This window comes from Corvus kubaryi, unplaced genomic scaffold (genome assembly GCF_017639235.1).
Source record: "Corvus kubaryi isolate FWS band 111438036 unplaced genomic scaffold, C.kubaryi_AGA036_p1.0 37394, whole genome shotgun sequence".
Lineage (NCBI taxonomy): Eukaryota > Metazoa > Chordata > Aves > Passeriformes > Corvidae > Corvus > Corvus kubaryi.
Genome location: NW_024581133.1, coordinates 3,798,729 through 3,820,946, shown reverse-complemented (window position 1 = coordinate 3,820,946; position 22,218 = coordinate 3,798,729). Strand labels below are relative to the sequence as shown.

General features: G+C 40.5%; 1 protein-coding gene across 4 annotated transcripts in view; it reads right to left on the bottom strand.

Moving 5' to 3' along the window:
• Positions 1-447: 447 nt before the first annotated feature.
• Positions 448-22,218, bottom strand: part of ADAMTSL3 (ADAMTS like 3) — a 179,968-nt gene continuing 158,197 nt past the window's right edge. For 3 of the 4 annotated variants that reach the window (XM_042039647.1, XM_042039649.1, XM_042039650.1), the window contains exons 24-31: positions 12,742-12,924; positions 10,622-10,741; positions 9,641-9,853; positions 7,181-7,364; positions 4,685-4,889; positions 3,690-3,799; positions 2,917-3,131; positions 448-2,386 (exon numbers count right to left, since the gene is read on the bottom strand). In XM_042039647.1, the coding sequence (XP_041895581.1) occupies positions 2,277-2,386; positions 2,917-3,131; positions 3,690-3,799; positions 4,685-4,889; positions 7,181-7,364; positions 9,641-9,853; positions 10,622-10,741; positions 12,742-12,924 (1,340 nt within the window). In that variant the 3' untranslated portion in view covers positions 448-2,276. Of the gene's footprint in view, positions 2,387-2,916; positions 3,132-3,689; positions 3,800-4,684; positions 4,890-7,180; positions 7,365-9,640; positions 9,854-10,621; positions 10,742-12,741; positions 12,925-22,218 lie in introns of those variants that run through there. The other variant, XM_042039651.1, reaches the window with a different exon arrangement.

The following is a 22,218-nucleotide window of genomic DNA, read 5'->3' as shown; positions in this document are numbered from 1 at the left end:
CTATTTACACATATTGGATATTCTGAAACAACTTTTTCATGAAGCTATTCCCATTACTCACTAAATATAAAGCATGGAGCTGTTCTATCAGATCTAAATGAACTCTTCTTGGTAAGGCCCAGCAAAGAAATGCAATTTTATTCCACCTTTTATGGAATCCTGATTCTAGATTTCAGTGAATCAGAGCTGACTCATTTGGATTTTGGCAAATTACCTTCCCACTTTTTCAGTCAGGTTACTTCTATGTTGTCTCTTAATAGCAGTGCAAAGCAGACTGCAGTGAAGCTGACAATATGACTGATAAACTGTTAAAAATTAAGGACTAATCCGAAGCTTTGAAAAAAGTCCCAGAATTACGGACAAAGTATGTTGAAAAAAATAACAAGGAATGAAAGCACAGTTACTAAGCAAATCACGGTAATAAACAATGTCAGGGTAATCACAGTATTGAATAATCAAACTATACTTTATTTCAGAAATATCAAAACTACGTTCAAGAGAGCTAAAATCTTCAGTTACTGGAGAAGCAATAAAATAATCTACAGAGGAATGTCATGCCAATTGCAATCACAAACATTTACAGCACTGCTTCTGGATAGCATGCATATTTAACCAAAGTTAACACAACCAAAAAATGCTATGTGTTAACATTTGAAAACTTTAAATATAGAGGGAAAACATGAATAAGACATTTTGGTAATAAGAAAAAATATATGTCCAAAAATCTTTATTAAACACTGTACAAAAAAAAATATTGCACTTTTAAATCAGACAATAAATATCTACAAAAGTATCTTACAAATGTTTAATTTAAAAAACTGCTTAAACAATCAAGACCCATTGCTGATTAAAAAGGTAATGATCAGGAATATCCTCTCCTTGTAGTCAGCCTTGGACATGATAGTCCACCCTAAACATTTTCTATACAGTAGTGCTACCCTAATTCTCAGTGATGCAAACCCTCTGTGCAGGATGCTGCGTCTGAGCTGCCCCCACAGCACTCCCAGCCCTCTGCCTGTCACACAGGTCAGAGATGGAACACAAGAGCCAAGTCAAAGTAAGCATTCAGGCCTCTAATATGAGCAGTAGTTTGGAAACTACAAAAGAAAAAATCATCTATTTTCTGCCTCCCATGGGGTCCTCTCTGCTTAAAGCCCTAGTCAGACAATCTGCAATATGGAAGATAATTTACCCAGCAATATCATAAGAAGAATTTATCAGCTTGCAAATTACTCAGATGGGTCAATGGTCATCATGAAAAACTCATCTAGATGGAAAAATGCTCAAAATAGATTTCTTGCACTTGTCTATCTTCACAATTAATAATTCTTCCTTGGACATTTTTCCCCTTTAATGGAGAAAAAGAGAATGATTATTCAAGACAAGAAATCTGACAGCCATTTTGACCAGTTACTGGCTCCTCATTTGACTTGATGTGCAAGAGAACAGTGCTCACAAATGTTTGTTCACAGCTCTGACAAGGAAGCTTCTGTCTAATTTAATATCACTACAAAAGTATAATCATGCCAGAACTTCGATTGTTCTTCAGAGACTGGAATCGGAATAGAAACAATAAAAAATGACACCTCATTTATTCAAAAGAGATCTATTGCTGCTTTGAAAATTGTACTAGGATCTATAGTGTCCTACTGCATATACATAAATACAAGCAGTAAAAATTCAATGTACTTCTGTGTATCCATCTGAGAGCTAGTATCTGTAAAGCATATCCTGTGAGATCAACCCTTAAGCTCAAGCTGATAATGAGAATGAAGCTGTTGCCAAAATTTTACAGCTACAAGCCACAGCTTCTATAAATTTAAAAATAGTGTTAAGTATGATGAAAAAAAAAAACAAACCAAAACCTGTGAGTCAATAGTTGCTGCATTTCAAAAAAATTTTTGAAGTATTTTTGTGACTCTTCCTCATAAATTAAGGACTATTTGTTGCTTTTAGGTAATGCTTTTTTCACTGATAAAATTATAAAATGATGGCCTGCAAAATTTTACAGATGATATGCCATGATATGATCTTGCTAATCCAGACATGTTTAAAACATTTGAAGTTCCATGGCAAAGAATGAAAAATGAAAGCTCCCAGAAACAATACCTTATCCAGCACATCAAGCCACAATACTGTGTTTTCATTTGCCCCATGTTGCCATTTAACTGTCACAACTAGTGTCTCATTTACAAGGATATATTTCGAGCAAGTTAGTTTAATGGACCTCTCTTCTCATCTCTTCACTGCAGCATCATGAACTTGCCATAGAGGACTTACATTTCTTGACATGATTGACAACATCTTTGTTTGTAGGTGTCTATCAAGCATAACTTTAGTTGCTTTACAAATGTACAGTAGTGAGTTGTATCCTTGCATTCTCCTTCTGAAAAATATATTTAAATATTACAAGGCTTTAAAATGAGCAAAAGAGAAAAACCAGAACTTGCCATAGTAATTGTAAACAACAGACAGATTCCTGCTAGCTTTGTAATTGTGTAATTGTGTGCATTTCTGGCAGCAGTGGATTGAAAGCTAAACAAGGTCACGAGTAAGAAGTGTGATCTCACTGCCTTCATTTACTCATTGTCTGTTTCAGAACACTACCCGGTCTTGGAGGCATTAACAGCTCGCTCAGAGACTTTTGAGTCACAACTGGCACAGTCATGTAGGGAAGTTTGCAAAAAACTTCCTAAATATCCTGTTTCTAAAAGTGCTTTTGAGGCTTTAATATCAAACTGGCCTACTTAGAGAAAAGAAACCCCAGGATTACGAAGTGCTCCTCGGAGAGGATAGTTTTACCTTTGATGTACAATCAAATGCTTGCAGAATCAATAGTGTACAACTGTGAGTCACTTTCTAATATAACTGCTACAAACTATTACTATGCTCATATTTAAATAAACATTTACATACTGCCACAGGATGTGACATTGCAGTGTTGCCAGGTCACTGGTCTCTTCCTCCCTTCGCAGAAATGCTCAGCCACGGGTTTGTTGCTCTGCCTGCGTATGCAGGACACTCTCCTGGACTGGAACCCACTCCCACAGCCCACACTGCAGGGCCTCCAGGGGCCTGTCCGCCAGTACACATCACACAGCTCTGAGGAACAGTTCCTTCTGACAGGAGGGCTGTGCAGGGAAATAAGTGGAGTTAAATGTTTGCTTTTGTGCTAAACCCTTATTCCTAGAACTACGGGACAAATCAGCCCCCACCCCAGCTCACAGCACAGCCAACTAGACCAGGATCCTCAAGATTGTCTCTGCTTGTATTTTGAATATCTCCAAAGGTGGGGACTCCACAACTTTCTGGGTAACCTGTTCAGTGCTTTTTTAATATTTAAGTTGATTTCCTTTTATTTAATTTTGTGCTCCTCATCATGCCTTCCTGCTCATGAGGAAACGTGAGTTTCTTTAAACCAATTTCTTAACCCTGGAATAGAAAAGGTATTTTATCTTTAGGAAAACTTAGCTGACCCTGAAACACTGCATACTGGATGCTCTGAATTCTTCAGGCATGACCTCTCCCGGGTTCCTGAATTCATTCAGTGTCCACAAAGGGATGACTGTCTCTACCTCCTTTCCTTTGTTTGACATAAAAGAATTTGCCTATTTGTACTGCAGTAACAATCCTGTACCTTAATTTGATCATCTAAAGAATCTAACTTGTAACTTCTTCTAACTGTTTACCTCTTTCTTTCATCACAGGAGGAGTTTGGCACAAAAGATCCGTTCCGAAGCTGACATATAAACTGACGGTGCTGTGAACCTCCAGGGCGGCCTACACAGCGACCAGAACACTGAAAATTGAGAGTAAAGGGTGAGGGGAGAGAAAAAGAAACAGCCAAGTTAGTAACAACAGAATTACCCTCCTAGGCAGTTACCCAGCTACACAGCCCAGCCATAATTTTTTGCATTTTGCCTTTTTCTTCAGTCCTGTCACACCTCGATTTGGATAAGACCTACATATTTTTGGTTCTCTCTCTGCAATTTTGCCAAGACACTGAGTTTCCTGCCTGTTCCTAAAGCTAAATCCACTGTCTGCTCTCATTGTGCCACATCCCTACTGCTTCAGCCTTCTTCCTGTAGCTCCGACCATTACAAACTTGTCTTGCTAAAACCTGTATTGTGAATGCAGCAATAGCAATTGTAATTAATTACTTTGCACACTGAACAGTAAATACTGTGTTAATAATTATATAAATCATATCAATATGAACACAAGTCTATTGCATAAAGGAAGAAACAGAAAATATAGGAAAACAGAGTTCTGTGCATTAAACACTGGCAACTGCTGTTGAAGCACATTCATGTATCGGTTTTAGGGACTTCACAAGTACAACTATGCAAACTGTGTTCTTATATGACTGCAACAAAAGCAATAAACTAGCTTGGAAAATGAAATACATCATAGTGTCAGCTTATAAAACACACTGAAGTTACTACTCTGGTTTCAGGTCGTGTCTTCAACAAACAAAAGTTGCTCAGACAGCATAAAATGAAAAAACCTTACAAAACAGGATTTCTAATTGACTGCTCTGAAAGGTAATTACACACACAAAGCTCCTCCCTTGTGTAAGAGGACAGATGTTCAGCCACAGGACGACAGATGTTCAGCCAGTGGCGCGATGACACTGTCCCACTTTGATAACACAAGGAGATTCCAGATAAATGCTGTAACTTACCTGTGCTTTTGCCTGCGTTGGCCCCAGGGGACAAGAGTGCCCTGTGCAGGGTCTCCTTCCCACAGGCCTGTCCCTGTGTGTGCAGGCCCCTGGCAGCAGGGCCAGCACGCTGCCGTTGGCCTTGACTTGGTGACACCACAGCTGCCGATGGCGAAATCCACCGCCACAAGATGCAGAGCACTCAGACCACGGCCCAGCTACCCACCTGCAGGATGCACAGACAAATTTATAGCCATTACTGCAGCCCTGCTGGTAGCTGGCAGCAATTGTTCGCAAAGAAAACGCAAAAGAACCCATCCTTGCACGTTTTAGATGTGAGAACAGCTAGAATCAGCTTCCTCACTTGAGCAAGGTCTTCTAAACGTGGTTAACTGCTAACAGATCTGTTACCAGAAGCTGTTACTAGGTGAGCCCTATGGACCCTGCTGGATGTGACATTCCAGGAGGAAGGACATTGAACTTCTCCATTGCTTATAAAATGGTTGGTACCAAAGTGACAGCTGCCGTAACTCATCCAAATTTATTTCATCAAGATCTCACCAGATAACAGCTCAAGCAGAATATGTTATTTGTTGGTTAGAAGTTGCAGATATTTAGTCTGTCTTAGCAGCTAGGAACAATACTGGGGAGGAAGCACGTGGTAATACAATCAACTCCACTTGCTCTTTGCATAAATCTAGGCTAGAGATATAAAATGAACTTTATGTGTACCACAACAATGATAACAGGAAAAAAATCCTATTTTCTTCAGCAATTATTTCATTTTCTTACACTCAAACAGCTTATATCCACCCAAGGAAGATTAATCTTTTACAGTCTGCACCCTTGTGGTTTTCTCCCTTTTAAAGCTCAAGTAATTTTGTAAACATTTGGTGCAGTGCATGCACAGCAAAGCTCAAGTTAAATACATACCCAAGCCCTTGTATTTGCTTGACTGTATCCCTCCACTGTGATGGAGAGAGGTGATTAAACACATGCAAAATGCTCCAAACAATTAGGGGCCCATGCCACTGACTGCATATTTAAGCCTTTATAATTCTATGGATACTTTCTAAAGAGCTGCCTTGAGATGAGAAGGTTGTGCAGAAATCAGTAAGTGGGAAAATGGGAAGGGAAGTTTGGACACTTCGCACTTCTCTCCCAGGTCTGTAATCACAGGGAAGGAGAGAGGTTAGAGGCACCAAGGACCTGACACAGGGTTATTTTCCAGGCATCTGGGATGCTCTTCCTGTATAGAAAGCATGGAATATTTCATGAAAGAAAACCAGTTTATTTGTTAGCACTCACGTATGGCTAAAGACAGAGTTAATTGCATTTGTATACACACAATTGCCTCCCATTGGCAATTACATAAAGCCAAATTTAAAGCAGAACAAATCAAAGCATTTAAAAAGACAATTCAGTTCCCATTCCCTTTAGCCATATGAAATAACTGATTTGTTTATGTTGTGAATACTCCAGGGCCAGTGATAATCAGATTATTCAGTCATGCCCTGCAATCCACTGAAAGGCATGACCTTGCTCAGAGGAGCCCCAGGACCCCTTGTACCCTCCTGACATCTGTTCCAAATGGCTGGAGCTTAAGAGGGAAACCTGCAACCAAAGCTGTGTTTCAAACTATTCGTTTGATTTCAGTATTTTTCTACTGGCAAAATGTTTGCTTTCTCTGGGCTGGCTGGAGTTCAGTCTCACGATTTAAGATGATCTGGGTTTTGGCTGCTAATAATGAAGTATAAACAACTTCTCCTGATGCATATCTGTTGCTATGTTTTCTGCATTCAGAACAGAATTTAGAACATACTGGCAAGATACACTCTCGCAATGTCAGCTAAGGTCTTAACACGTCCCTGCCAACATTTTCCAGTGAGGGACAACTCCAAAGTGTGTGCATCCCTCACAGACTTTTGCTGATAGTGATGACCAATTCTTTAAAGCAACAAAAAGCACCTGTTTTGAGGATCCTGTGGGTTTTCCCGCTGAACACCTGGAGAAACACCCTGTTGAGCTGGAATGCTCAGTGCAACTCAAGTAGCCTAGAAGTATGGTTTTGGCCTTCAGAATCAGATGCTGTGATATACTTGTCTGTGATGTGAATACCTTCAGCCCCATGATCCCCTGTTGAATCAGTGAGAAAATTGGCTGGGGAGGACATGCCAGGAGCACTGTGGTGAGGGGCATTAGACGTAAATGAGGCATTCCACAGAAAACACCTTCCTCAGAGCTCTGCTGGCACAAAGGAGAGCAGGTGAACACAGAGTTACTCTGGCCACTCTAAACACAACAAGCTTTCCCTCTAGGGCGGCACAGATTCCACAAAACTGCGCATCCCAGTGTCTCAGAGAGATCTCCAGTTCAGCTTTTAAGGTGTGGTGTGGTAGCAGCAAGACCTGCTGCAGCAGCATGGAGACACGCAAAAACACAGAAACAATTTCAGGAGGTGGCGAGTGCATTTTAATACACAAAGAGCGCATGGAAACAGAGCAGAAGGGAGTTTACCTGGCAGGGCAGTCCTCTGTGTTGCAGGGCTGGTAAATAATCACTGGCTTTTGCAGCTCTCTGCACTGTGACTCATTTACTTTCTGTTTCTCTGCGTTCAGGCACTGCAGGCTCCTGGAGCGGGTTCCTGAATGCCCACAGGTAGCAGAGCAAGGACTCCACTCAGCATATTCCCAGGTGAAATCTAAGAAATACAATTGCAAGCAGTGTGAGAGAGGCACTGTACATTGTAACTGTGTCACATTTTGATTGATTTGGCAGCGCTCTCTGCAGGCTGGATAGATACCACATCCTCTGTAGAAAAGCAAATATTTCAGCACTGTGAAAAGGGACCATGAGCCAAAGTAGAATTTAGTTCTACTCAGCTTCCCCTCAAGTTCAGCCCTTACCCATGAAGCTCTCTAGAAGGCAAATGAGATCAGCACATGAAGGGCAGAACCTGGCTCACAGTAGGAACTGATGAGCCTCCTTTAAAACTTTCATAACGTTTTTATACAATAAGCATTAAAAAGAGGAAATTGTAAATCAGGCTCTCTAGGTTTCCTGCTGTTCCACAGCAAGTTTGTCCTGAAGAAAACTCATCTTACTCCAGACACCTCACGTAATTTCAGGATTTAAGAAAATCCTGTCCTAAACTACAGAGAAGTATTTAATGTAAAAATAATTTGCCACTGAGGCACCTGGCAAGATGAAAAAGGAATTTGTTTTAAAGAGCGTTTTATATTAAAAACCGATCACCTCTAACAATTACTACCTTTATATTTAGTCAAAATTCCACACTTACCCCTTCCTCCACAATTTTTTTTTGTCACTTGCTAAAAGATGAAGTACTATGCAATGTTGACAGATTTTTATGTGATCACAGAAAGAGTCAGGTTTTTCTATAATAACCAAGAATAATTGATAGCTACCAGCTGTGTCCACAGGCTCACTCTTGCAGCACATAATGAATTCTTTAACTTATTGTTTTTCAATGTTTCCTTATTACTTCTGGATTTCTTAAAATAATACAAAAGGGCCTTTTTCAAAGTAGAAATAGTTAAATTTACTGACTGCAGCTATGATGGAGAGACTGTATTGTTTGTTTAACTAGGATGACACTGCTCAGAAGTGCCCTTGAAATGCCTACTGTGCAAAAACCACCAAGGGAGGCTTCACAGCCTCACAAATGCATGGGTATGGCACTGATGAAACATTTACATAAGTGTCAATCAGAGTTACAGCTCAGAGGTAGGAAATGGAATCTCCCCAAAATACTGCCCAACCTGACTGGAGAGGGGATTGGGCAACCAAAAGGCAGTCCAGCTGAAGACTGTAGGTGGACAGTTCAATAAGTGGCAGAAATTCTAACTGTAAGGAGATCTAAATTAGGATCTAAGGCTGGACCTAGTTTTTGAAAAATTCTATTAGGATATTTTCTGATTTACATTTGATTTTAAAAATAAACGTTTTGATCATGGATATGTCTCAGTAAGATTCTTTTGCAAATGTAACTTCCCCCATAACCCCAGGCGTTCCAGAACCATCCTCACCCATGAACAGTCACTGAGAACACCCTCACACACAGCACAGGGGATCTGATCCTACTGCTTGTGTCCCTTGCCCATCAGTCATAAGCCAAATCAAACTGCTAGGTGAAGAGATAAAACAGACAGAAAAGCTTACAGTGTCAGCAGATGCTTGGTTTAAATCTGAGTTCCTACTTATAATTGGGTTTTAAAAAAGAGAACATAATTATTTTCTAAACACTTAAAATGTTTAAAAGTTGATAAAATGTTTGCGGATACAGCTGATTGTCCTGCTGGTGCATATGTAGGGTTCTTTTCAAATTCATCACTTTGGAAATTCAGTTGCACATTTCATAACCTACTGATAGAAATGTGGTTTTCTGCAAGTGCATTACACTAGGGAACTTTACAAGACATTTTTGAGAATTTCACGTGGAAATCTATGAGTGTGCAGTGTGCTCTAGCACATTGATGTGATTAAGGGTGTCTGCAGTAAGATCACTGCCATATTAATTGTAACGATGCTGGAATAAGACAATTACATTAAAATTATTTTTATTATAATGAAGATATTTCCAAAGATGACCTCAAACTCAGGTTTTTTTCAGTTTGGTGGGCTATCATGGAGAAGTTTGTTGAAGGGCAAGTTGGTAAAACCTGTCTGATTTAAAACTGTTTAAGCAGAAAAACACATTCTCTCAGCTTCTCAGATACACAGGCAAGCAATCAGAACCCCCACATGAAATTTGGATAGACATTAATTGCCATATCCAACTCTGAGTATGGACATTGTCTATTGACTTAAATAAGACCATTCCCACATGTAAAGCCAAACATATATTTCTGAATTACTTTCAACACAGAAAAGCAGGTTAGTTATCAGGAAAAGTCTTTACAGAGTGAAAGAAGATATTTTAAAATTCAAGAATTTGTCATATAATTTTCAACAAACCTTCCTTCTTGACATTTACCCAAACTGACATTAGTTTTGCACTAGCTGAAGTCCGACATTGGAATTGTCCAGCAAATTGACCAGAGTTGGTGTTCACCTCTAGGATACGACCCCCAACCAGTGTTTGGTATTCCAAGGTCTTAAGTTCCTCAATTGGGCTATCTCCAAAGAGCCACTGGACTGTATTTCTGTGACTGGGCAGCACCGGGCAACCTAAAAATCAACAGCATTTTAGCAGGTTTTTCTCAACACACTGAAATGTTTGTGAACAAGTATGTGTGAGTGTGTGATTCTACATGAAGGACATTACCATTCTAAATAAAAACAAGAATATGCATAAATTCACTGAAGTCCAAGCTGTGGCCCAAAATCCTGACAGCCCCTTGAGGGGTATGAGCTCTATAAGCTCATGTGCACTTACCACACTTCTTCATAATTTGCCTTTCAGTAAGTTCTATATGGACAAGGTGGAACGGGGCAGCAATGATTTAAATGGAATGAAGATTTCATCCCAGACTCTACAATACCCAGAAAGGTCTGTAATTAAAGAATTTCTCTCTGTTTGGGAAAGGAGTCACAAACACATCAGATGAAATTGCTGCGTTTTCACTCCACGGGTATGGGCAGGGATGGAAGCAAAGGCATTCATTTAGATGGGAAAAAAGAACAAACATTCTAGGGCCCAGCTGAATCCCTTCCATTTTTCAAGTGAAGCTCAAAGAGTGATTAGTGGCTTTAGTGTCAGGGTGAGTCACCTCACAACAGCTTAAGGGAAGGTGTTTTTCGAAAAGCTGAAAAAAAATATGATTGTCTTAATCTAAGGCTCCCTCCCTGGTAACTGAGAGCTGACCCAGAGTTAAGAAATCCAGGGGGTCACCAAACCCGGACTCTTGGGAATTGCATTCACTTTTTCCATGGGCCCTCCTACATTAAAAAAAAAAAAAAAAAAAGATTCATGAAAAAGCAGAAAAGGCAACACACCTATTCTTAGGGGATCTCCAGGTACCACACTGACATTTGTACCAATCACAGATGCCATCAGGACACGCTTTCTTCTGCTTCCCTTCAATACTTGAGTGTTATTCTCTGTAAGTTTTTGTTCTGTAACACAATGCATAAGATCTCTTCTTAGCAAGAGTTAAATCATGATGTCAAAACCAATTTCATATCAAAATATCCAGCATGCTAGTTATGAAGCAGAAGGATAGTAGCAGTTTGGAGTTCTTTAGGATCAACTTCATTTACGCAATTAAACTAACAAATAAACCGCAGGTATATGTACAGGGAAACAGAAATTATTTATGTTTATGCAAGTTTCTAAATTAATCAAATTTATTGAATTTATTAGAAAAACAGGCCTGTAACACTTAGTGTGAAAACAAGATTTACAGGATGTATTTCCTGTTTCTCATGACAGTGTTATTTATTAGTTCATTGCATACAAAAATTTTAAGAAAAATAACTCTCTCAGTGGAATCCAGCCAATTCCTCTGTTCCATTAGATGGAATTATGACAAAGTGTTACAATAGAAAAAAGAAGAACATCTTTTAAAATCTCATTATGCATAGAGATAGCATAATGAATGCAGAGTCAAATGCCCATCACTATAGCAACTCCTCCTTTTTATCATATGCTGGCAGAATAACTGCCAAAAATGTGGGCAATCTGTCAGTAACACACAATTCTTACCACTTAGTCAACATTTCTGTTTTAATGAATGTACATAACATCTATGACTCTCCCTCCACAAGGGTTTAAATCTTTTACTATAGTCTAACTTCTCTGGTTCATTTTACATCGGCTCAACGTTTCTCCTCAGTGTGCAGTTTCTGTACAAAGCCTCCTGCCTGTCTGCAAACACCAGGACAAAAAAGTCTCCACAAAACCACAGTGAGGCCAGTTCCACAGGCCAAGGACTGGTTGCCTTGTCAGCCCTTAGGAAGTTTTATTGGAAAGGCTGCCCAGACTTTGTGCTACTGCTGGACTGCCCCTGGTCAGGCAGCAAGTGCTGTAGCCAAGCCAAAAAACTGATGGGATGTTTCAGACAACACTGAGCCAGTGCAATCTGCAAGTCCTGACAGCAGAAGTCCTCCCATTTCACTGCATTCTTGCACAGCCAAAAACTTGTGGAATTTGGCCCTCTCCTATCCACTCCAGATTTATTTAAACTTATGTCACATGATCAGGAATAGAAACAAAATTTAGACTCTTGTGAGCAATCTTCCAGTCACGTCATTATAATAATATTCCTCTCTGGAACATCCGAAGTTTTGATGTACTCCAGGAAAACTGAAACCAGGAAGGCAGCTTCAGTCTACACTCATGCTCACACAGAGACTCCCATTATGTCCTTGGAATGTCCTCCTCGGCCAACAGGCCCAAACATCCCCAACCTGCCCTGGGTGTGTGCCCAAGAAAGGGATCTTTGTGGCAGGACTGGTCATGGGGAGCTGGGCTGCACTTTGAACAGCAAACTGGTGAGACAGCTCATCTCTAGAGCCAAATGATCCATTGACTGAGGTGATGTGCAAGGCATGATTGTATTTACAGAATTACATTATTACCCTACTTGCAATAGAGGTATTTATGTGGAGTTTTTTCTTTATATTTTCTATTCTGAATGTTAGCAGGTCATAATCAGAATTTTTTCTTTTCCAATTCCCTACATTTTATTGGCCTCTATAGTTAAGAAAAACAAACACCAAACCCCCAAACCAGCCTTTGCCTTCATTTTCCTGCATTTCCCTGCAGATTTTCTGAATACTCACACCTGCCCTGTGTCTCTAGTTAGAAGCACTGGGCACACAGTAACATGACAGTGGATTTAGTTCCTAATGTGTCAGCTGGTTTTAGGGTGATTATTTGTTGCCTGGAAGCAAGAAGATGGAACAACCTTGAAGTCACAAGTCAAACCATCTGTACACAGATCCACATTACAGGAAACACAAAACAGAGAACGGATCCCAGGGCGTCAGATGCAATCAAAAATTCCAATTTTCTAATAAAGTGTTAAATATCCCTCCAACTATTTTATTGTTAAAGTTTGATTATAAAGTGGCTGACTGTTGTTATCAGTAAGGAATTCCCACTTAGCACTTACCAGTTATGTGGAGAACAGATGCAGCCTCAGCTTTTCCAAGAGCATTAGCTGCTCTGCAAATGTATGTTCCTGCATCTCCATAGGAAACATTCCTCAGAAATAAAGAGCCATTCAAAACCAAGAAAGAATTGATCTGTAAAACGTCTTTCTTCTTCAACCACGTTACGTTTGGTTTGGGGACACCTTTAAAATGAAAATAATTAAAACATTTCTTGTGAGAGAGAAGCCATAGGGTTTATATTGCTAACTGCTACCGTAGCATCCAAGAATCCTGAGTTCCTTTCTCATTTCACAAAGAGTGAAAACCAAAGCTACAACATTGCAGTAAAACAAGCAGTTTTTACACTCACAAGAAAACCTTTCAGTTGTGAGCCCTATTAATAATTCAGCATCCCACTAAGAATAAAGGTTAAAGGTTAAGTACTGCAAGCCCAGCTCAAAGGCAGCTTTACAGACTGCTACCAGTCCTACAAAAGCAATGTGCTCACATGTCTCACTGCTGAAAGATGTGAGACCACTAAGCCCAGTCAGGACCAGTCGATGGAAAGATCTGCACAGTACCTCTTCATTCAACCTGCCTCCCACAAGGAAGGAAGGACAGAAGGGAGGAAGGAAGATCAATTTTTTTATTAAAAAAAAAAAAATTGGGCAACAATATTTCTCTTGAAGAAAAAAGAATAGATTAGAAAATACATGTTGCAAATTTATGCCAAAATACTTGTGACAACTTCTCCAAGTTGCAGATGTGATCTGCAACTTGTAATGACAGAGCGTGAAGGGAAGGGAACAGAAAGTTCCCTTTCATTATTAATAATGAAAAGAGGGGCTCTCTTGTTAAGCAATCTCAGTTACTGTGGTACAGAAGCCAAAGGTCTATCATCATTCCTGCTATAGTGCTTGAACTCTGAGAGCCTCAGCGCTTGCAGATAGCTTGTCATTTTAAATTTTAATCAAGAAATTATTTTGAACACATATTTTTAATGAAATTATATTTCCACTGGCACACTACCAGTGGGAAGACTTCTACTGTTTTATTTTCCTCAAACACTTGCCTTTAAAAAGGTATTTTGCAAACTGGCAAATCAGACACCTCGTTGCTTGTGCTCTGGTTGAGCTGCTGCAGCAGAAATGCCCTTTCCAAGTTCCAGAATCCTGGAGAAGTCACTGGGTAAGTTGGCATATGTGGCACAGTGAGCAGCCACAGACGTGCACAAAGGTGCAGGGATGGGACAAGTCAGATATGGGACAAGTCAGAGATGAAAAAAAATCTTTCACCTGAACCCTTTTTCTTGCTAGATAAACAAGTCAGTGCTCACTGACCCAACCAGGTTCTGCCACAGAAGCCGACCTGAATGTGGGACATTTGGAAGCTCCAGCCATACTGAACTCAGTCTAATTCAGTCTCCTCTCCTCACAGATCATTGTGCAGGATTACTTTACAGATGATGTCTTCATGATGTGGAATGGCCTTTAGGAACAACTTCAACATTTCAATCACTGGCTTAGCACTTCCAATGCACACCTCAAGTTTTTCCTTTGCTGTAATAGGAACCAGACATCGTTTTTGGAACCTGCTATTTCACTGAAGGAAAAAGCTCCCCCCGCCATTTTGTCTAGAAAAGCAGCGGAGAGAAACTCTCTGCATAATCACAGATTTTATTCTAGACAATTTAGCAGCTGTTCTGTGCTTTTAAACTCATGTAGAATTGTGTTTCACTGAATAAAGCTGCACAAAACAAGATCTGCAGAGTGCACAGGAGTCCAAAAACCAGGTTGTTTTTCGAGTTTCTAGAAGAAGCTTTATGCCACTTCAAAGAATCCTTCTGGAATTAGGATGAGGTCTTGTTTTAAGGGTCTTTTTTCCATTTTACCCAGATTTTTGGCTAAATTTGTCATTCTCAGACATATTTTTCCTTTACAGTGTACTTTCCACAGCCATTCAGGCATATATACTTACTCTGCAGATGGGCTGAGGAGGTGGTGTGAGGATCTGAGCCGTTCACTCTAAGGCCTAGAGGTTTGCAGCCAGACTACCCTCACTGGCGCCAAAACCCAGTAGGCCACTTAGAGCCAAAAAGAAGCCAGAAGCGGCACAGCTAAGATGAGACTGAAGTAAAAAGGTTTAAACTCCAATTCCACAAAACACAAAACCGTTTGGAATGGTTCAAATTTAAACTTTTAACCTGAGCCCCTATCAAACATCAGCCCAGTATCACCTCATGATAGTCCTCCCTCTGCTCTCATGACAGCATTTAGAGATGGAGCTCATTCCCAGGATCTAACTAAAGTCAAATATTTTTCTTCCAAACGGTTTATATCCTAGGGCTATCCCAGAAAAATTGCCCTGTCTCTACTCTTCTACGTGTGTCTCATTCAGAGACATGTAGAGCCTTTTAAAATGTGAACTGGAGTTCAGTTTGCAGAAGACATCTGCAGAATAGCTTTGCCACTCATTTTAAGTTCAAAACTGGGTATCTGTCACACCTTAAACTCAGGTTATAGCAAATGATTCCTCTTTCTTTCTCCAAAGAGCTGTATTTGTTTCTCTTTAGGGGAAACAAGTGAGTAATACCACACACACAAGTAAATCAGACCATTACTCAAGTGAATAATGCGAGCCCACAAACATAAATTGTAGGTCTGAGGAGAAGTGCAGACAGAGCCCTGCATGACAGGCCAGCAGCCAGTCCAGCTGTCATGCACCAGGAATCCACCCAAGCCATCTTAGGGGTGCTGGCACTTACAGATAAAGAGTGTGTGAGGGGGGAATCCATGGAAAACAATCAGTTAAATACATCACATCAAAAACACCACCAATGCTCTACACACAGGCACCACACAGTGCTGCTCTCCAGCAGCTGGTGTTACATGGATACCCTCAGGGTGCACCCATAAAGGTGATCTTTGAGCTGGAAACAGCAGTGGGAATAATCACAACACTCCTGCACTCTGTTTTACCCCAAACTATCGAGAAGCAGGATTTTTATCTAGGAGTTAATAATTGTTATGTGAACTGTGTGCTGAGCCCCTCTGAGCTGGCCCCTTCACGACCATTTTGAGGACCCTTCAAGACTTTGCATTTCTTGGTTCCATTCCTTTCCCCAGCCTTTGTATTTCATGGAAACCAATTCACTATCTGAGAGTGAGACTGGGCAATATCAGACTATCTGCTTAAGAGCAACTGGTGTTTGTAATCAAGCTCCTGCTCTGACATTTTCATAGGCTTTTGGTTAGGTTGCCCTTAAGAGCACTAAGGCAAATGCTCAGACTGAGTCCTAGGCTAAGGAAAAAAGCAAGATTGCTTTAGAGAAGAGTTCAGGGACCTATTACAGGTGGGAGTAGGGCACGAAGGGAGAAGGACTCTGCACGCTCTGCAGTCAGGACACAGCTCTGTGCTAGAACTCAGGAGCTTCTAACCCTGCCTTTCAGGGGGACCCAAAACTGGAGGGCAAAAATGTGATATGAAGTTATCATATCTCCTAACAAACACCCTAGAAAGAGATTAAAGAAATAAAGCTGGAGAAAAAGACATGCCTATAGTCCAGCTCCTTCACATTCTCAGGCAAAGCAGCACATGCATTTCAAGCTCTTCTGGACAGCTGCACTTTATCTGTATGTTCATATGGCCAGTGAAAAATCCTTTTCTGCTGGATGTCTCACGAGAGACAGAGTTCTTGTTTATATTTTCATTTCTGGAATTCCTATCAGTAGAAATTCTTACTGTTAGAGGACACTTGGAAAAACTAGTTTTAGGTGTGCATTTGCCTTTTTGCTTAACAGTACCTTGCATAAAACTCCATCTCATAACCCCTCACAACCCCAGCAAGCAGTCAGCATTAGCACATTTCAGGTGCCAAAGCTTCCATCGTGCAGATTTTCAGTGCTTCAGAAATTAGACTCCATATTTACTGCTCCCAAGATAAGATTTCCCTTCCCTACGGTATGCAGCACTGCACACTGAGCCAAGTCTCATCTAGGAGCTCTTGGGAGAGAGCAGGCAAAGTACACAATTCCCACATTCCTCTTATGACAAGGCTCTTACAGTTGCACCAATTTTCCTACACAGAAACTGCAGGACAGAGCTCAAGCATACCACCAAAATCAAGAAAAAGCTCTTTTTTTTTCCCTAGGCAAGTAGTTAAGGCCTAAAACCTCTGTTTTACCCTTTAGAACTCGTGTAAATAAAAACCTAAGAATTTTAAGTAGCTTTCTTATCCAAGTAGAAATGAAACTAAGCAAAAATAAGCCAAAGCCAAGTTGTTGCTTTGTTGTTTTATTTTTCTTCCCTTAGAGGAGCTGAAATTACTCTTAAGCTTTGGGACATATTTGTAGGACTTCATGGAGGATTTTGTCCTGTGCACAAGGTTGAATTTTACTGCAGATGCTTGACTCTCACTTACTTAAAGGTTGATTTACACAGGGACTTTAAATGGACAAAAAAAACCTCCCCTCTCTCTACAAGAGCCTTTTTTCATTACAGAATTGTAGCAAGAAAACTTTCAAGCTGAATAATTCCTGGTTTGATCCCCAGACAGCACGAAAAGGGGAAGGAGGAAGTGGGAAGAGATGGCCTGTAGCCACCTTTGTTTCCTTCCTACCCCATCTCCACACAGATGCAGCTGAGGATGAGCCCAAAGGTACCAACTCCCCCAAACTGCCAAAGGTTCAGAATCCCCGAGTGCAGTAAAGATCCCAGGGATTCAAATGGGAGACCTATCACTGGGTCCAGACAGCAGCAGAATCAGACAATTATATCCTACAGCTCCAAGTCAGGAAATCACTTAGGCATGAGACTAAATCCATCCCTATCAGGGAATGCAATTAAACACATACTTAAAATTCAGGATGGCTGTAATTGTCCTTCATGAACAAAGATGCATTCCTGAACTCAGGCCGCCTTAGTCTTAGAAAAACCTTGAAAATGCAAATCTTACTCTTGCAACGGATCTAAATCCTCTTAAAAAGTTCTCCTATAGACCTAAGTGGCTATAAAACTTTAAAATTAGTTTAATCTATTTTTCTGACCTCAAACACAGGTTATTTTCCACTAGCACTAGAGCAGCTCTACAATACTCAATGTTCCATGAAAAAAGTCATTTTCCACCATGAGTGGCCCTGGGACAGCAAATGTTATGGAAAAAAACTCTAGCTCCGGATGGGACTGCAAAACACGTGTTTAAAAAAAAGAGAAAAAAAGGAATCTGCACTATAGGGTGCCCTTAAAATATTCAGTGTTCAAAAACAAATTTCCTCCAACCTTGAAAGCCCTGTGAAATATTACACACCATAAAAACCTTGGCCTACTAACTACTTGCTCTAAAACACTGGATATGTCTTCAGAAATTTTTCCCCCAGCTATGTAGAATCTCATAAAGTATTCTGAATTTCCCATTCATGAGCAAGGCAGAACTGTGCTGGCACAAAGCACATTTTGCTGCACTTCACTAAAAGTTTACCTTATTTCAGAGGCTGAATTTTCATGTCAACTTTCAGAGGAAACAATTCTGGGTCAACTGTATATACACAATGAATGTCATCTAATTACAGTTTACCCTACACCCACTAACACCTCCAGTGCACTGAGCATAACCTGCAAAGCAATTGCTTCCACTGGTTCACTTTCCTATTTTCTCCAGCAGAATTCTCAAACTGCCTTTATATTCACCTGAATTATGCTTGGGCAATCAACTCCTCGTGAACCCTAAAAGCCTAAACCTGCTGCTACTGAAATTACCCGTCCTAATCTTGCCAGCTTCACCAGGAGTAGCAGCCCTGACGAGAGCACCAGCGTGAGACATTTTGGCACTCGGTGGGATCCCCCACCTGCCCTCTGGCACTGCCCCTTCCCTCACAATCTTTCAAAGCTTTACCTCTCCTGCTTCCTGCCAGCCATGCAGCAGCCCCTCTTCCTAGGTGGTAGCAGCATCTGGCAGGATTTAGGTGTTCTTACCAACATCTGGCGACCTCCTTAGAGGGGTTCCCAAAGCAAGACCCCTTCCCACCCCACTCTTACTACGGCTCTGTCGGATTCTGTTCAGCTCTCTGGCTGTCAAAGAGAACTTAATCTTTTTTCCAGCTGCAGAAGTTTAAGGCTAATATTTTTCAAAATCAGGCATTTAAAATAAGGCAACTGTATTTAGCAACTAATGACTGCAAGGCTGAATTCTGCAGCCGACCCCCAACAAAGGCTCGGTTGGTGTGTGTTAGGGCACTTCCACAATTCAGCACTGTTAGCAGAGACTGGTTTGCCCAGCTGGTGTAATTACACTTTCACTTTACTCAGTAATGGTGCTGCAGCACGTAGGACCCAGACATGTATCACCATAAAGTAGATACATACACATGGACCTGGAAAATAGAATTTTATCAGAAATTAAAGCACTATCCAAGAATTGCTCTATCATTAGTTAGACCTGAAGTCCACTCAACCCTGCACTTTGTGTCCAATTATGGGCACCTGGAGATGTGGAGGCAGAGTACAAAAGTGATGGCACTTATGGAGTAACCCTTCCTCAATATACCTTCCTACCTTCCAGGACCAGAAGCAGCCTTTAGATCATGCCTGCTTCCTCTACTGCTGTTTCCTCTACCTCTTCTGCTCTTACCAATTTTGACATGAGATGAGCAAGTTGCAAACAGGATTCACCACAGCTTTAAAGAATGGCCAATTTGTATTTTTTATTATTTTGTCTATTCCTCTGCCATTAGTTTTGGTCTGGACAACACCCAAAACTCACCAGCAAGGGGCAACAACGGCTGGTGTTGCATGGAACTGAGCACCATAACTGCACAGACCTTTCTCTGAGTGGCAGTCCTTCAGGGACAGCCACATGCCTTTGTCTGATTTTAAGGCTATTTGTCCTATATTTATTCTGCAAATACCAACTTGGAACACCCTTTGAGCTCACCTAGCTTTTAAATGTTACTTGTGTGTTCCTGCTGCGACTCTTCCCAGGGAGTTTTAGATACATTAGCCTTTACAAATCTTCATTCTTCACAGTTTTAGTCAACTGTCAAGAACTTTTATAAAAATGCTGAGCATCACAAATCCCAGAGCAGCCTTTGGGGCACCCTACTCTCTCTTTACTGTGAATTTAACCACTTGTTCCTCTCAGTCATTCATGCAGGTGCTAACCAGTGAGGTAACCTCTTCCTTTACATAATTAGAATTCGTTAAACTTTGCCTAGGCAACTTCTCAACAGCTTTTTGCAAACTGAAGAAAGAAGTATTTGAAGTTTTGCCTTCCTCTAACACAATCCATCTTAATCCTTCCTGAATCAGGAATTTAAAGGAAATTTCTTTTCAAATTAGCAAAGCTGTAAGGAAAAAAAATCAGTGCTGTAAACAATTTCAATTTATGTATTTCCTCCCCCTCCCCTAGGCTCCATCTACATCAGAAAGGAGTAGAGGGCTTCAGAATTGTGTTTTTTACAGAGACATAGTAGGTAGCAAGGTCCCAGAAGACACCCAATGTGTGTTTGGATGAGGGTTGCTTTGGACTACGTGGTCACTCTTGCCTGGAGCCCCAGACAGACTGCTCTTTAGTATTGGCAAAGTATCAGGTACAGTCCCCAGGCACACCCTTCAGCTTAGCTGTATCCAAAGGGACTCCGTTTTCAGGTTCTCAGACTGTTACAAGACACAAAGCAAAGCACAATTAAGCTTTTGAACATCTTTCAGTCCTTTCTGCTTAAGCCTGATCCAAGCAAAAACTCTAATGAAGATGCACTCACTGTAAAAAGCATAAGAGCAGAAGATTTTCCTTCTGTTATGCTAATTATAAATACTGTCATTCCTTCCCCATAAAATAAATCTGTACTTACTCCTTTAAACTTTTGAAATCTATTACTAATATCCTTTAGAACACAGCAGAGCCAAAATCCTACGTATTAAACTTCTATTTTTCTTCACTGCTGTCTTCTAAAGGGGTTAAGCATAGAAGACAAAGAGCAGCATCACAGTTACATTTAGGATACTGTGGGTAAATGAAGCAACAGATGGAAAATCAAAATCTTGATTTTTCTGGACCTGTTTCAAGTTCCAGCACTGACAGCAAGTACTTGGTCCACCTTTGTGAAACTTCTGTGCAAAAAGATACAGCAGGCTTTGTGTCTTTCTCACAATTTTTTATCTGTATGTTATTATTAGAGAGCCAAAATGTATTCATAGGAATGCAGAATTTGGATGAAGGTGCAGATTCTACTTCTCAAGGCCTGCGTGCCAAGATACTTCAGAGCTGCAAAGAGAAGTGTAAACAACCTCAGCTCAGTGTGAGTCACTTCCCTGCTCTCACCAGCAAGGGGCAGACAACGCACATTTTATTCGTATTCCCACTTTTCCCTCTATTTTACCTTAAGAACTATCGAAGTTTTTACAATAAATGGGGTCTGACAGTTTTAGTTTATTTTAGCAATAATCACAAGACGGTTTTTTCTGCAAATACAATAAATGTTATCCAAGAGCAATTTGGAGCAATCAGTATTGATATTTATACCATGTGTGTTGATTGAAAAGCCCTTGGCTGTAAGAATGGAATATGAATCTATCCAGAATGTATGAATATCTTCTAACGTATGCTCGTGTGGGAGCTATAAAAGTGAGTTATTATAATTAGTGGAAAAATATTCTTGTTATGAACTAAAAAGAGAAAAGAAAGAGATAGCATCAGTTTGAGCAGTTCAGCTAACTTTTCTTAGTCTGTTCTTTGATTCTCCTCTGTTTATTAGGATACACTGATCTTCAGCAGTCAAAGCCCTTTTTCAATCTCAATATGATTTTTGGAGTGTGAGAGAAAGGCTTTCCAAAGGATAAAAGAACCAAATCAGTAACAATGAAAAAGAAAAAAACTTGTACCCAAAAGGCCAATGCTACACAGAATATTAAACTTCACATCTTCAGTAGGTCAGCTTCTTTGCAGAAGAAACTACAGATTGAACCACTTTAAAAACATCTTTTAGTTTATTCATGCTACAGAAAAAAGACCCCTCAGAGGTCACTGCAACCAAGAAATTTAAAAGTAACTTAAGAATTCTGCTACTGACATGGCATTAACACCCTTCACACACATGGACACTTTATTCATTAGATGGTTCTTCTCGTGGAGAACTATTTTGTGGGCTAGCAGGAGTCCCAAAGACCAGATGTGAAACCAGTGAAAAATCTGCATGAATAGTGTCTGTGGAGAAGGATCCTGAATAAGCTCCTGGCAAAGACTTATCCACTGATGCTTCATGGGCACACAAACTCACAGGGCAAACACATCCTCTGCTGAGCAGTCAGGAGGAAGGGCAGCAAGGAAGAGGTGCTGCACATCCAGCCAAGGTCTCCCTGACTTTACAAGAAGGGCTCTCTTATCATTACTTCTGCAGCCTGATCATTCACATCATGTTTTACCAGCGTTCACAATGAAGTTCTCATCCTCCTACACTGCAAATGGACACATTTCTGGGTCCCACCTACCAGACAAACGTATCAGC